This window comes from Giraffa tippelskirchi, chromosome 1 (genome assembly GCF_054371585.1).
Source record: "Giraffa tippelskirchi isolate mGirTip1 chromosome 1, T2T-mGirTip1v1.2.pri, whole genome shotgun sequence".
Classification (NCBI taxonomy): Eukaryota; Metazoa; Chordata; class Mammalia; order Artiodactyla; family Giraffidae; genus Giraffa; species Giraffa tippelskirchi.
In genome coordinates this window covers 202,789,120-202,804,270 of record NC_137275.1, presented here as the reverse complement: position 1 = coordinate 202,804,270, position 15,151 = coordinate 202,789,120, and the positions used below count along the sequence as shown (strand labels likewise).

General features: G+C 44.2%; 1 protein-coding gene across 4 annotated transcripts in view; it reads left to right on the top strand.

Moving 5' to 3' along the window:
• SYK (spleen associated tyrosine kinase) overlaps positions 1-11,901 on the top strand; it is a 106,387-nt gene extending 94,486 nt beyond the window's left edge. For all 4 annotated transcript variants that reach the window (XM_081571726.1, XM_081571714.1, XM_081571737.1 and 1 more), the window contains 3 exons: positions 4,868-5,008; positions 6,151-6,263; positions 9,507-11,901. In XM_081571726.1, coding sequence (XP_081427852.1) covers positions 4,868-5,008; positions 6,151-6,263; positions 9,507-9,579 — 327 coding nt within the window. In that variant the 3' untranslated portion in view covers positions 9,580-11,901. The remainder of the gene's footprint in view (positions 1-4,867; positions 5,009-6,150; positions 6,264-9,506) is intronic.
• Positions 11,902-15,151: the final 3,250 nt, after the last annotated feature.

Genomic DNA, 15,151 nt, shown 5'->3' with positions numbered 1-15,151 from the left:
ACATGGATTTCTTTCACTAAGTATGTACTATAGCACTACACATTTTAATATTGGTTGAATCCATAGATGCAGAACCATGAAGATGGAGAGCCAACTGTAAGGTTATACATGGATTTCTGACTGTATGAAGTATTGGCACCCTGAACTCCCACATTGTTTAACCCCCACATTGTATATAGAAAACCCAAAGACTGCATCAAAAAGCTGTGAAAACAACTAAACAAATTCAGTAAAATAGCAAGACACAAAATCAACATACAAAAATCAGTTGCATGTCTATACACTAACAGTGAACTACCTGAAAAAGACATAAAGGAAAAACTTTCATTTACATTTGCATCATAACAATAGATATTTAGGAATAAATTTAGCCAAGAAAGTTAAAAGATCTACAGACCGAAAATAAGACATTGATGAAAAATTGAAGAATACACAAAGAAATGGAAAGGTATCCTGTGTTCATGGATCAGAAGAGTTAATATTATTAAAATTACCATACTACCCAAAGCCATCTACAGATTCAATCAAATCCCTGCAAGAATTCCATTTTTCACAAAAATAGAAGAAATAATCCTAAAATTCATATGGAACCCCCAGAGACCCTGAATAGACAAAGCAGTCCTCTGAAATAATGAAGCTGGATGTATTATGCTTCCTGACTTCAAACTATACTACAAAACTATAGTAAACAAAACAGTGTGGTACTGACATAAAAACAAACATGAAAGCCAATGGAACAGAAGCAAGAGCCCATAAACCTATGCATATATAGTCAAGTAATATTTGATAAGGGAGTCAAGGATATCCAATGGGGAAAAATACTCTTCAAAAACTGGATATTCACATTCAAAAGAATGAAATTGGACTCCTAGACTATAACACTCACAAAAATTAACTCGAAGTGGATTAATGAATTAAATGTAAGACTTGAAACTATAAAACTCCTAGAAGAAAACATATGGAAAAAGCTCCTTAGCATTGGTCTTGGCAATGATTTTTTGGATTTGACACCCAAAGTACAAGCAACAAAAGCAGAAATCAACAAGCAGGACTACATCAAACTAAAAAGTTTTCTGTATAGCAAAAGAAACAATCAGCAGAATTAAAGGTCAACCTAGAGAATGGGAGAAAATATTTGAAAACCATCTATCTGATAATTGGTAATTATGCAAAATATATAAGGAACTCATACATCTCAATACAACTCAGTAGCAAAAAATCCAAATAATCCAGTTTTTAAATGGTCAAAGGACCAGAATGGAAAGATTCTATTTTTCCTATATTTCTATAACAAAAGAAGACATACAAATAGCCAGCCAACAAGTACGTGTAAGGGTATTCAACATCACTAAACAACAGAGAAATGCAAATCAGAACCACCATATGTCTCCTCATACCTGTTAAAATGTCTGTCACCAAAAAGATAAGAGATAGAAAATGTTACTGAGGATGTGGAGAAAGAGGAACCCTTGCGCACTATTCGTGGGAATATAAATTTGTACAGTCACTATGGAAAGCAATGTAGAGTTTCTTCAAAAAATAAGAATAGAACTGCTGTTATCATTCAGCAGTCCCACTTCCAAGTATATATTCAAAGATAATGAAATCACTATCTGGTAAAGATATCTTAACTCTCATGTTCATTGCAGCATTATTCACAATGGCCAAGACATGGAAACAATCTAATATCCATCAATAGATGACTGGATAAAGAAAATGTGATGTGTGTGTGAGTGTGTGTATGTGTGTGTTGGCTTAAAACTGTAGACAAACACATGGGATATATCCAGCCATAAAAAAAGAAGCAAATCCTGCCATTTGAAACAACATCAACGTACCTTGGGGGCTTTCCTGGTAGCTCAGCTGGTAAAGAATCCACCTGCAATGCAGGAGACTCTGATTCAATTCCTGGGTTGGGAAGATCCCCTGGAGATGGGATAGGCTACCCAATCCAGTATTCTTGGGCTTCCCTGGTGGCTCAGATGGTAAAGAATCTATCTGCAATGAACCCAGGGAGACCCGGGTTCAGTCTCTGGGTTGGAAAGATCCCCCGGAGGAGGGCATGGCAACCCACTCCAGTATTCTTACCTGGAGAATCCCCACAGACAGAGGAGCCTGACTAGCTAAAGTCCATGGAGTTGCAAAGAGTCGGACACAACCGAGCGACTCAGCGCAGCACAGCACACAGACATGAGGACGTTATGCTAAGTGAAATAAGTCAGAGAAAGACAAATACTATATGATCTCACTTATATGGTAGAATATTAAAAAAAAATGCTAAAGTCATAGAAACAGAGAGTAGATTGTGGTTGCCAGGAGCTGGGAGGTGGGAGAAATGAGGATATTGGCCAAAGGGTACAAACTTCTAGTTATAAGCTAAGTTCTGGAGCTCTAATCTACAGTATGGAGCCTAGCATTAAGAGTACTACAGTGTATGTGCTCGTCCTCAGTCATGTCCAACTCTTTGTGACCCCATGGACTGTAGCCCACCAGGCTCCTCTGTCCATGGGGTTCTCTAGGCAAGAATCCTGGAGTGGGTTGCCATTTCCTTCAGGGGATCTTCCTGACCCAGGAATAGAACCCACATCACCTGGGTCTCCTGCACTGGCAGGTGGATTCTTTACCGCTAAGCCACCTGGGAAGTCCACTACATTGTAAACTTGGAAGTGACTAAGAAAGTAGATCTTAAATGTTCTCACCATTTCAACGACAAGAAAATGGTCATCTTGTCGGGTGAAGGATGTGTTAACTAATCTTATTGTTGTAAATATTCTGCAGTATATACATGTCTCAGTCATCATGCTGTACCAAAAAAAGCCATGTTAGAAGCAGCCGAAAGAAACTGAATATACGTGAAAAGATGGGAATGTGAAGAATTTCTTTAAGAAAACAAAGTGAAATGAAAAACTTTAAAAAGTTAAGAAAGATTAAAGAGAGATGATAGTGGTAGAAGCAAATTAGCTGGGCTCTTGGAGAACTGTGCATGGCAGTATGAACTTGTGTGGAACCAGGACCATAAACACGAATGCGCTTTGATCCAGCAACTCCTTACAAGTACTCCATACACAGGGCAAATACACACTCTCAGTAATGTTCATTCTAGCATGATGTGTAAGAGCGAAAATCAGGAAAAAAACTTAATGACCTCTCAGCAGGAGGCTGGCTAAATGAATCATAGCAGATTTATGGAAAGCATGCAATTAACTCTCCTAAAAGTGACTTCCTTGGCAAGTGCTGACAGAAATATATCTATGACACATGGCTAAGTAGAAAAATTAAAAAGTAAAGTATAAGAAGTATATGCCTGTAGCTTGATTACCTCTCAAAAAAGCATGTATTACTTATTTATACTTGTATATAGATTTTTCTGGAAGGATTCAAGAAAAATAATCAAATGTGCTGTCCCTGTTCGTGAGGACTTTGAGTTTGTGGTGGAAAGAGACTCACTTTCCCTCATATTTAGGATTTGTCAAAGGTTTATCTTGTAATCAAAATGCAGAATAAACTTGAAATAACATACGTGACTAGATTGTTCAAAAAAACCTGAAATCAAAATCTAAAAATAATGCATAAAATGAATGAGACAGAAGTATAAGCAATGTGCCATTTAGAGAAGTGTGCTGGCATCTATGATCTCAGATTAAAATCCCTGAGTTGTCCCCCTCTGGCCACCATAGGGCAGCTGGCCTCCGTCTGTCCACCCCAAGAGATGCCACCAGGGTTATAGTGACTTCCAAGGGAGGTAGTAAGACTTATACATGTCGCACTGAACCTCATGTCCCTCAGAAAGGGTTTTTCTGGACAAAATTTTGATCTTTTTACCACCACTTGCTTTTTTAAATTAGAAAGTTTGCAATTTTGTTTTAAATGATACTAGGAAAACGTCTCCCCAGAAATAATCAGTGCTGACTTAAAACTGTAGACAAACGTACAATAATAGTTAAATATATTGTAAACAGCCCAGTATTTCTTGGAACAAAACCATTAAGTAATACTCAGGCCTGACTCTTGCATTGTCATGCCAAACTCCAAGAAGCTGGGAGCAACCGAAGGAAGAGGTGAGAGAAAGAGACTTAAAAGATACAAAAAATTCAGCCTGAATCTTAAAAATACATGTTTAAATCTTAAAACTTTAAGATTTAATCATATTTTAAGATTCAGACGGAATATATATACACAGGCATTTTGTGAGTCATGATTTTATTGATTTTTAAAATTGCAGTAAAATATACATAACGTCTGGAGGAAGAAATGGCAACCCACTCCAATATTCTTGCCTGGAAAATCCCATGGACAGAGAAGCCTGGCAGGTTACAGTCCACAGGGGTGCAAAGACTTGGACGCAACTGAAGCAGCTTAGCACGGGCATACATAACATAAATTTTACCATTTTAACCATTTCAAGAATACAGTTCAGTAATGTTCATTCACGTTGCTCACAACCAGTCTCCAGAATTCTTTTCATCTTCCCAAACTGAAACTCTGTACCCATCAAACAGCTACTCTCCATCTCTCCCCCTCCTCTGGCCCCAGGCAACAGTTATTCTACTTTCTGTCTCTGTGACTCCAGAGGTCTCAGTTGTGTGGAATCATATATTAGTCCTTTAGTGACTTGACCAGCTTATTTCACTGAGCTTAATAAAAGGTAACTGCGTGGTTCATCTATGTCATGGCATCTATCAGAATCCCCTTCCTTCTTAAATGTACATCCACTATATCAATATACCCCATTTTGTGTATCCCTTTATTTGTCAATGGACACTTGGGGAGCTCACACCTTTGGTTGTTGTGAATAGTGCTGCTATGAACAAACATGGTGTCCATCATTTTGTTCTTAATGGAACATCTCCATTTGCCTGGTTTTCAGGCCCAGACCCACGGAAAGTGGCCTGTGAAGTGGTATGCTCCGGAATGCATCAACTACTACAAGTTCTCCAGCAAGAGTGATGTTTGGAGCTTCGGAGTGTTAATGTGGGAAGCGTTTTCCTATGGGCAGAAGCCATATCGGGTGAGTTACTTGTGCTTTATTTCCTAATTATCAGGCCATCAGTACAGATAAGCACCAGATTATCTTTACAGGACCCTGAAAAACATCAAATTTGGTCACCCTTCCTGAGTCTGTATCTTTTGAGAGTGCAGAGTTAATGCGGTCCGAGTTTATTCTAAACTGAAAGAAATATTTGGAACTATCTGGACAATATGTGTTTTTTTTTATTGTGTATTATACACATAAATATGCATTAATATGTCAACAAAAACTCAGTTAACTATCAAGTTCAGAAGGAAGAAAGGGAATTTTATTTGAGCCAAACTGAGGATCATAACCCAGGAAGCAAATTTTTAGAAGGCACTGATAGTTATTCCACCTGTTAAAAGTCGAAGGCACAGTCGTGGAGACAAGATCTTTTGAGACAAAAGATTATACATCAAAATGACATACTCATTCACTAAGGATACACAGTCCAGGTAAGCGTGTACAAAGGGAGCAGCAAGTCACCACAACCCCCTACAGAGCTAAGAAAGAACACTATTTTTTAAAGAAGTGACATTGCCAGTGTCAGAAGAGAGAAAGAAAATTGATCTCTGTGGTCAAGCAGGTACTCCTGTCTTTGAGGAGCTCTGGTTAATGTGTAGTGCAGATACACACAGCCCATTAGGAAGGGAGAGAGGAAGTCAAAACACACAGAAAGGATTTTATATTTAATTTTTTTGTCCTGCCTTAAAATACAAATTTTACTTAAACATTTATCCAAATCAACATTCATTAGAGTTGAAATAAAAATAATGGCTACTCTCATTAGCAAATGTGTAGTTCCACAATCTTTTCTGAGATTTTTTTTTTCACATCAAAATACATACACAGAGAAGTGCACAAATCCTAGGCTACAGCTTGATGGAATTTCTTAATTGGGACATGCCCATGAAGCCAGCCCCTCAAAGCAGAAACAGAAGCTCCCTTTTCCTGCTACATGCACATGACTTATCCCAAGGGTCACCCCACCTGATTCCTGACATCATAGGTTAGGTGCTTCTGTTTCTTGTACTTTATATAACTGAAGTCACACAGCATCTACTCTTTCATTTCTTTTTAGGGATGGGTTCTGTTTGTTTTGTTTTGCTGAATGCTGTGCTTGGTTTTGGCTCGTTTAGGGAATGAAAGGCAGTGAAGTTTCTGCAATGCTGGAGAAAGGAGAGAGGATGGGGTGCCCACCAGGGTGTCCAAGAGAGATGTACGAACTGATGACCCTGTGCTGGACCTATGAGTGAGTACTTAGCCCTTCCTGCCATTTAGCCCAATCCTCTGGAGGCAGATGGAATTGCCAGGCACTAATAAGGAGCATAAATGCTATCTTTTCGTGAATCAGGGATGGGCTCCCTTCTAAACAAACAATCGGGGACAGGTCTTGCTTCCTGGACCATACACTTCTGTTCTTTAGTCTAAAGAGTATGCAATTACTCTAATTCCAGGTATGAAAATTTAAATGTAGATGATATCAGCCAGGGTTAGGGGGTGTTCAAAATAAAAATCAAATGTTCTTAAGTGTCTGGTCTGGGGATGCATGCCATGCTTGGTAAGAGAAGATGATGGAAGTACTTAGCAGGGAGATGTCATACTATCCTAATTCCTGATCACCTTTCAGCCTGAAGCATGATCACGGATGGATTGGCTCAGGTTGCACTCCCCAAAAGTGACTCAGGACTTGAAACAGTGGCCCTAGAGTCTGCCCCGGTGGCCTGCCAGGTAGAGCACATGTGACATTGTAGGCAGGTGATGTGCAGGGGAGCTCAGCTGGCAAGGGAAATGCATTGCCCCTGAGAATCAGGGACATGGCCTTTGACCTTGCCTGGATTTGGCAACATGGATGTGCATTGTGAGGAAACCCAAGGCCAGGGTCTCTTTCCTTCTGACACTAAAGTGTGTCTATAGAGCCCTTGTAGCTTGGAAAAGATGCAGGTCTGTAATCAGGAGGAACTCATATATCTGCCAATAGATTTAATATTTTGAGGATCAGGCTTATTTTCAGGTATGACACCTGATGCTGCAGAAGCATCTCCAAGATGATGGATATTCTAAGTGCTTTCAGATGCCACCTGGAATTCTGCAACATCCCAGGAAGCATCTTCCATGACTGTAGCTGGGAATGGAAGTTAAGAATCTCTTTATTATCTAGAATTGACCCCGGGATCAGCCAAGGAAAAGAGCACTTTCCTCATGGAAGTTAACAATTCTGGGCTGGGCGAACAGGAAACTAATTAACCAAGCACTTACATGCATGATTACATATTGTGATGGTGCTATAGAGCAAACCACAGGGAGCTTTGAGTGAGAGTAGAGAAGTTCGATCCCTGGGTGGGGAAGATCCCCTGGAGGAGGAGGAAATGGCAACCCACTCCAATATTCTTGCCTAGAGAATTCCATTGACAGAGGAGCCTGGAAGGTTACAAGCGCATAAAGTCGGACACAGCTCTGACTGGTAATAGTCGAACCCTACTACCATAGACTCGCAAAGAGTCGGACACTACTGAGCAACTGAGTACAGTACAGCACACGCACAGAGAATTTTCGAGGGGTGGGGATTATAGTTCCATTGACAAGTCCATATTGGCCTCTTTTAGGAAGGGGTGTTCCAACTGAGAACTGCAGGGTGAGGAACTTGACTGTAGAAAATGAGAAGAGAAGGAGGCTGCTGGGCACAAGGGTCAGAGCAGCAAAAGCACCCCAGGCCCAGGCACACAGAAGTGGGCAGGACACCGGCAAGCACACAGGACACTTGGCCACGCTCCTCTGCAGAAGCTCAGAGTTTTCCTGGCTTCCAGGCAGCAGCCTGACCCATAGTATAAAGGAGAGATTCTATGGGAAACCTGACCAGGCATCTTTGCTGAGGGTCATTCTGTATTCCTATTTCCCCACACTAGTTTGCTTGGTACGTCAGCAAGATCCCCTGGAGAAAGGAAAGGCTACCCACTCCAGTATTCATGGGCTTCCCTGGTGGCACAGACAGTAAAAAATCTGCCTGCAATGCAGGAGACCTGGGTTCAATCCCTGAGTCGGAAAGATCCCCTGGAGGAGGAAATAGCAATCCACTCCAGTATTCTTGCCTGGAGAATCCCCATGGACAGAGGAGCCTGGCAGGCTATAGTCCATGAGGTTGCAGAGTCAGACACGACTGAGCTACTAAGCATGGCACAGAGTACAGGCTATTAGGTGGATGAAACCCTCACAGTAAGACTCTTAGGGACTTTTTGTACATTCGGTCAGAGGAGAACACCCTGTTTGCAAAGATGATGAGGTTGTGCTCTTTAGTTGTAGAAGCTTAGTAGCAGGAGGGAAGGTTTCCCTCTGTGTGGACACATTTCCATTTGTGGCTCTGCATCCCAGGCTTGGCCATCACTTCCACTCCTGCACACACCTTGATGGCTGGAGACACATCTTCCCACAGTGAGACGGAGGAAGCTTTTGTCTCTAACCATGACCACAGATGACATGCTTCAAGCAGCTTTATTGCTTGCTCTTGAAAACCATAAGTGCAAATGAAAACCATAAGTGCAACCATTTATTTTGATGCCATTTGACAGAACAACCTGTTTTGGTTCTGTAGAAACCACTGCTCTTATAACAGTGAGTTAATGATTTTTGGTCCCCATGTGTGGTGCCTGGCTATTCTCTTATATCTAGACTGAACCATGTGAAATTGCAACTGTTGTTGGTCAAAAAGGTTGAATGTGGACAGTGTATGCAATTTAACCTCAAGTTCTGTGTCACTTACTGGGCAGTTTTACCCACTTGCAATATTGCCAAAAATCTTGCAAAATAAAATAATTTCCAAGCAAGGACATATTCTCAGAGTTTTAAGAAATACTTGCTTTCAGCTAATCCTATTCAGTATGCCCACGTTAGAGGAAACAGAGATGCCTATAGATGTTTGTTTAGAGGTTGCAGATTGTTAAAAACTTTTACCCATGGTTTGCTTATACCATCGCCTCACCTGCTAACAGTGACAAAAGTAAGACCTTGCCACATTACGGTGTGTAATAGCAGCATGTTTTCAGAAAATCTAGAGCCATCTACTGGAGCTATCTACTGGGGCACAACTATAAATTGTGCCCACATTTTTTTCTTAAAGAGATTAGGAGCTAAGTGTTAAATGTATATCTATAGCACACTGATCAACTATTTTCAGACGCATTCTGTTTTGCTAGATCATAAAGAGACCGTCTCTGAAAGTGGGGTTTAAAGATCTGAAAGTGGAGTTTAAAGTCACCTGGGTACCCTGTTGTATGCAGGTTGGTTCTGTGGGTCTGGGGTGGGCATGACACTGTTCCCCAGAGGCTTCTGGTCACCTGAGCCCAGAGCAGGAGTGTGCTGTGACCGCGGGTTCCTGAGGAAGCCAGCAGAGGGCGCTGCCACTCCACTCGCACTTGGCCTGCAGAGGCCCCAGCTGTGATCAGCGCTTTTTTCACAAGCATTGATAACAAACAGTAACACCTCTCTCTCCCCTTTGCAGAGTGGAGAACAGGCCTGGATTCGTAGCTGTGGAACTGCGGCTGCGCAATTACTACTACGACGTGGTTAACTAAAGGCTCCCACGCCGTCCGTGGCTGCCTTTCAGCAGATGAGCGGCTGTGGGAAGACTATTCTAGTGCCTTGATTTTGAGCCTTCATCTCCCTCTGCCCATCGGGAGAGACGGCTCAGGTGCACTGTGTCTGTGACTGTTGTTCCCCCAAAGCCTGTCCTGGAACACGCCCTCCACAAAGTAAACCCGTCCCAGAGAAGCGGTGGGAAGACAGACAGACACCAGGACTAAGGAGCCTATGGATTCATGTGTGTTTCTTGTCCATGTGGCACGCTGTTTGCAGGATTTGTTTGCAAATTCCTTTCTCACTGTCCAGTTCTCAGGCTCCTGGGTTGCATTTGAACACCCAGCATCACCACGGTGTGCTGAGCCCTCTTGCCCACCTTGGCTGCAATTTCTGGAGAATGCCTTTGGCTTGTGACAACTTCCAGGGAGGGAAAGGAGAGGAGAAGGGGTTTGACTGCCTCTAGAACATGGCTCCGACAGGTCCTGAGACTGAGTCCTGCCACTGGAAAACTTTCCCCAATAAAAGTGCTTTGTGGCTTAAAAATAAACAAACAAATCAGGCTGGATCATTGCAGTTTCTAAGCCTGCAGCCCAGTTCAGGGAAAATAGAAAGCTTGGATCCTGCTTTTTCTCTGTGTGTTCTGAGGCAGAAAGTTCGGGTCTACGTGGAAAATGGGGCCTGTTGGAATGAATTGACGTGGCCTGCTCTCCCCTCAACAGCCCCTCTCCTTCAGACTCTCTGAAGACTATACTTAACTGAAGACTAATAAAGAAGGTTTTTTGTAAAGATCTAGTGAGGGAGAAGGTGCCCATCATCTCAGGTCTGACCAAGGACAGACAGCAGGGTACCGCAGCACCCTGCTGTCTGCTTAGCCAAAGCTTCCTCTGCTGCAGCTGGCGTTCCCTGACTTTTTCTGTTTTCATGGTAAAGGACAACCTGGGTGGCCAAGGCCATCTAAAGATAAGTTTCTGAGGCAAGTATGAATTCAAAATAAAGCCAAAGACCCTTGCCCTGCCCACAAGTAAGCCTCATTGAGTATGATTTTCAGTTGAAGCTACAAGACCCAGGAAATCTTTTCTAGTTCCCTACTTCTTAGTTAATCCTAATTATTGTTTGATCATATGCAGGGCATCAGCTCATTGATATCAGGTTTGCCGTAACCCTGGAAGGTAGGTGTTTATTGGCCATCCTTCTTAGGTCTGTCAAGACACATAACCTCAGACCATCTCGTTATCAGTTGCGTCTACATCCAGAGGAGGAGACACCACCACTAACAGGGGAGCTGGGAACAGAGAAAGGCAGTGGTCAGCACCCCAGCTTAGCCAGGAAAAGACATGAGTCCCCTGGTGGAACTTGTGTTAAGAAACTTTCAGAACCTACCCGTGCTTTTTGGAATCGTGCCACTTGGTGGTTTATTCACTGTGTTCAAAGAGAGGTTCCCTGTGGGCTGAGCAGATACTCAATGCACAGCACACTGAAATTATAAAGATCAGTGACACAATCTCTGTGGCCAGGCTGTGTAGAATTATCAGAGGAAGATCTGGATAAAGCGAGGATGGCATCTAAGAAAGAGGCCGTCCATACACACTGCTGGACTCCCAGGGCTCTTCTTCAGCCCTAAAGTGTGTCTGTAGCTGAGGCCACATGCATACAGGAATAAGGGGCATGTATGTAGCAAGTGTGCAGAACTCTTTCCTTCTTTCTGGTGGGATTGTCCACTGCCTAGCATCTCCTCACCCCTCCCCGGAGCCAGGGGAGGAAGAACATCTAGAATGCTAGTGGGCAAGAGAAACCCAGCCTGGGAGGCAGCCAGAGCTTCCCCCTCCCTCCCTGTCCTCTGCTCCTCCCCCAGTGGAGAGAGACCTGAGTGTAGAATTCCCCCTGTGGCCAGTGTCCACATCTTATCCAGTGAAAATTGTGTCCTGTGTTATGGATAACTCTCCTTTCCCTGGGGTCACAGAGGAGGGGACGCAGGGAAAGGCAACCTTGTAGAAGAGGGATTTGTGATGTAAATGAGCAAAATTTGGAAGGTTAGGGCTTCCTATGGGGCATCTGGCCTGGGCTGGGCTTTCACAGGCATGCTGCCCTTCTGATGGTTCTAACCACGTCTCTACCCTGGTCTGGGCTCACTCCATGTCCCTTCACCTTTCAGTCCACGTTTAACAGGAACAAAAGGACAGCATGATGGACACATTGCCCTGGCCAGCATCAGTTGTCTGCTGATGCCACAAACACCTTGTTCCTCAGTGGGACCAAAAGTTTTTGTAACAGAAACATAATTCATTCTGTGGTTAAAATAATAAATGCTTTTTGTTTGATCCTGTTCTTTCCCTGCAATTGCTGGTATCAGCCTTGCCTTTGCCACTGGATGGTGACTTCACATTTACCCCCAACGAATGACTGCAGAACCCCACCCAGGTTTTCACATGTGGAGCAGACTGCTGGATTGTCAGGCCTCCAGCCTCCCAAGGAGCACAGTTGACCAGTTAATCTGGGCGTCGTATTCTCCATTCATTTCAGAAGAACAATCTTTTGTCACTGGACTTTTTTTCAACAGTAATTTTTAATAAAAAATTTAAATGAGCTTTGAGATGAGTTGCATGAGTGTAATTAAAATATGATAGTTGTGCTCGGTCACTCAGTTGTGTCCGACTCTTTGTGACCCCTTGGACTGTAGCCCGCCAGGCTTCTCTGTCAATGGGATTTCCCAAGCAAGAATACTGGAGTGGGTTGCCATTTCCTCCTCCAGGGGATCTTCCCAATCCAGGGGTCAAACTTGTGTCTTCTTATGCCTCCTGCATTGAAAGGTGGGTTCTTTACCACTAGCACCACCTAGGAAGCCCAAAATAGTATAAGTATACTGTCAAATACACTGTGTCAAACAGCATGTCCAATGTGCAGCGTGTTTAAAAACAATGTTAAGTCCCCAGGCATGGTATAAAATGGTGGATGTTTGCAGGCTAGTGGGAGTGGATCTGGAAGTTTCTGCTGTGCACAGAAGGGAAAGGCCTATTGATGAGGGCCCTGGGCCACTGAGCTCCTCTCTTCACGGGTAGGGGTCTGCCCAGCAAGAGCCTTGCAGCTCACAATGTACCCTAATGGGATGTGGGCCAACAATACAGAAATCCCCAAAGGGGCCCGAGCAGGGCTGTGGGTGTGAACTTTCCCTTTCTCTGTACACATAGCTTAGGGAGCATTGGGGGTGACAAGGATAGAAATCCAGAGCCCCCATTCCCTGTTTTAAAGGAGGTTACACACACATGCATGGACATCACACAGACACATACCTTGCACATAACATACCTCATAAACACACAGGCCACACATATATGCTGAACCTTATTCCAAACGATCACGTCATTGGGATTCAGTGCAGGTGTAAGGCAGACATCCTGCCGTGGGGAACATGCCAGTGGCTCTGTCATCTCTCTACCTGCTCTATGCCAGGGTCAAGTACCAGAGTCTCTCCTGGCTGCCAGCCTCCCTCTGGCCCCACTAGAATTTCTCTGGCTCCTGGCAGGCAGAGGTTTGAAGGAGACCTGGGTTGACTGGCCTCACTCTCCCTTGGTGGGCCCTGAGACCAGGACGGCTCCAGGACAAGAAGAACCCAGACCGCCAAATAGCCCCTTGGCCGGTTGCCCCGGAAGAAGAGCATGACAGGTGGTCTGCAGCGCTAAACTCGGGGGAGTCATACAAACTCAGCCTCCTGATGTGCAAAAGTGCAGCTGAGGGTTACCCACTGACCGCCCTGGCACATGTAAGTGCCAGGCGCAGAGGCGGGATGGGGGGTGGGGCTGCATATGCTAAAAATGCCCGGGTCACCACAGCACCTGGCCTGTGGGAATTCTGCAGGCCAGCAGATGGCGCTGAGTGATGGCACAGGAAATGACTTCTTCACCCTCAGGGAGAGAGCAGAAAACCAGCAATCCCATTTGTGATCACTGTGAGGGACCAGAACCCAAGCAAGCGCATGTTTGTGACCACTGAAAACGGGGACGTGAAGTGGCTTAATCACCAAACTGAGCTTGGGCTGAGCGAGATTTTAAGACCTGTGGCTTGACTTTCCAAAGGCAGGAAGGGACTTCAAAACCAGTTAATAAACACTTTCTCACTTCAGAAAAAGCACCTGTTAGACTTTGTCTGTCCCGAGCTGCAGTTAGGATGAGAGTTGCTGGGACCCAAGGGAAAGGGGTTAGTGGAGAACAGCTGTCTTCCTGTAAGCTGGGGTGACTTCTTGTCCACTCAGTAGTTCCACTGAAATTGTCGACTTGAAAAAAGAAAGCATTTTCCGCATCGCACCCACACAGGCCAAACTGAGGAGCCTGAGAAGTAACCCCCCTCATGGAAAGTCTTGTGATTACTATAAAGAAACATACCCAGTGACCAGTGATACAAGGAAATGATAACTCCTCATGTGATCCTGAACTGCCCACCAATTTGTAGACACCTAAGACCAGGAGCGGCAGTGGCTCCCAGCTTCTGAAACATTCAGCTGATTTTCAGAAAAATAAAAATAACTGAAAGAGCCAGAATGAAACCTTAATTCAGGACAGACGATGCCGGCATTTCCCACTTTAGGCAGTAATTGCTTCCTTCTGGACATTGGCTTGTGGCCTCAGAGTGGAATTCGTCCCCACCCTCAGGGAAAACCAGTCCTCTTGAATCATGGCCTTTCTCAGGCATTGGAAGCCCAGCAAAGGCAAAGTGCAGTCAAGCACCCAAGCCCTTCTCCTTCTCCCTGCCATCCACCCAAAGAGAAGCCCGATAAACAGCTCACAAGTGTCTTCCCTACAAATGTGAGTCTGGACACAGAGCCGTGCTGTGCACCCAGCAGTTCCCTGGTGAAATAACATGGCTGAGAGCATTTCCACATAAGAATCCCAGTGTCCCCTTAGTTCAAGGTTCAAGAAATAGTGCAGCAGAGACCTTTTCACACATTTTTTTCTAGCTCATCATTTTCCTGACTTCTTTGACCATAGAGCCACCATTGTGCTCAAGGACTGCTAGCAAGATGGAGCTGGTGCTCCTCACAGACTGGGAAACACCACACTTAACATGCAGGAGGGAGGGGTCTCTACAGCGGACACAGTGTGTTTGTGGGAAGGTGATTCTGTCCCTGAAATCATCCAGGGAAGCTGCTGTTGTCTCATTGTTAAGTCGTGTCCGACTCTTGTGTGACCCTATGAACTGTAGCCCCCTCTGCGCCTCTGTCCATGGGATTCTCCAGGCAAGAATACTGGAGTGGGTTGCCATGACTTTCTCCAGGGGATCTTCCTGACCCAAGGATTGAACCCGTGTCTACTGAATTGGCAGGCAGATTCTTCACCACTGGCCACCAGGGAAGCTCCAGGAAGCAGTTCCCATGTATTTATTGCTGAAAAAGCAGCCCCGTCCTGTTTTCAAATGTGGGTTATTTACACACCATATTCTCTCTCTCTCTCATTCACACACACACAATGCCAGGACACATATAATCACTCTTTCCTTCAAAGAAAAAGAAATAAAACAATGGCATTTTCATACAGAAGGAGGGCGCAGGGCACATAACTTGATGTTTCATCACATAGA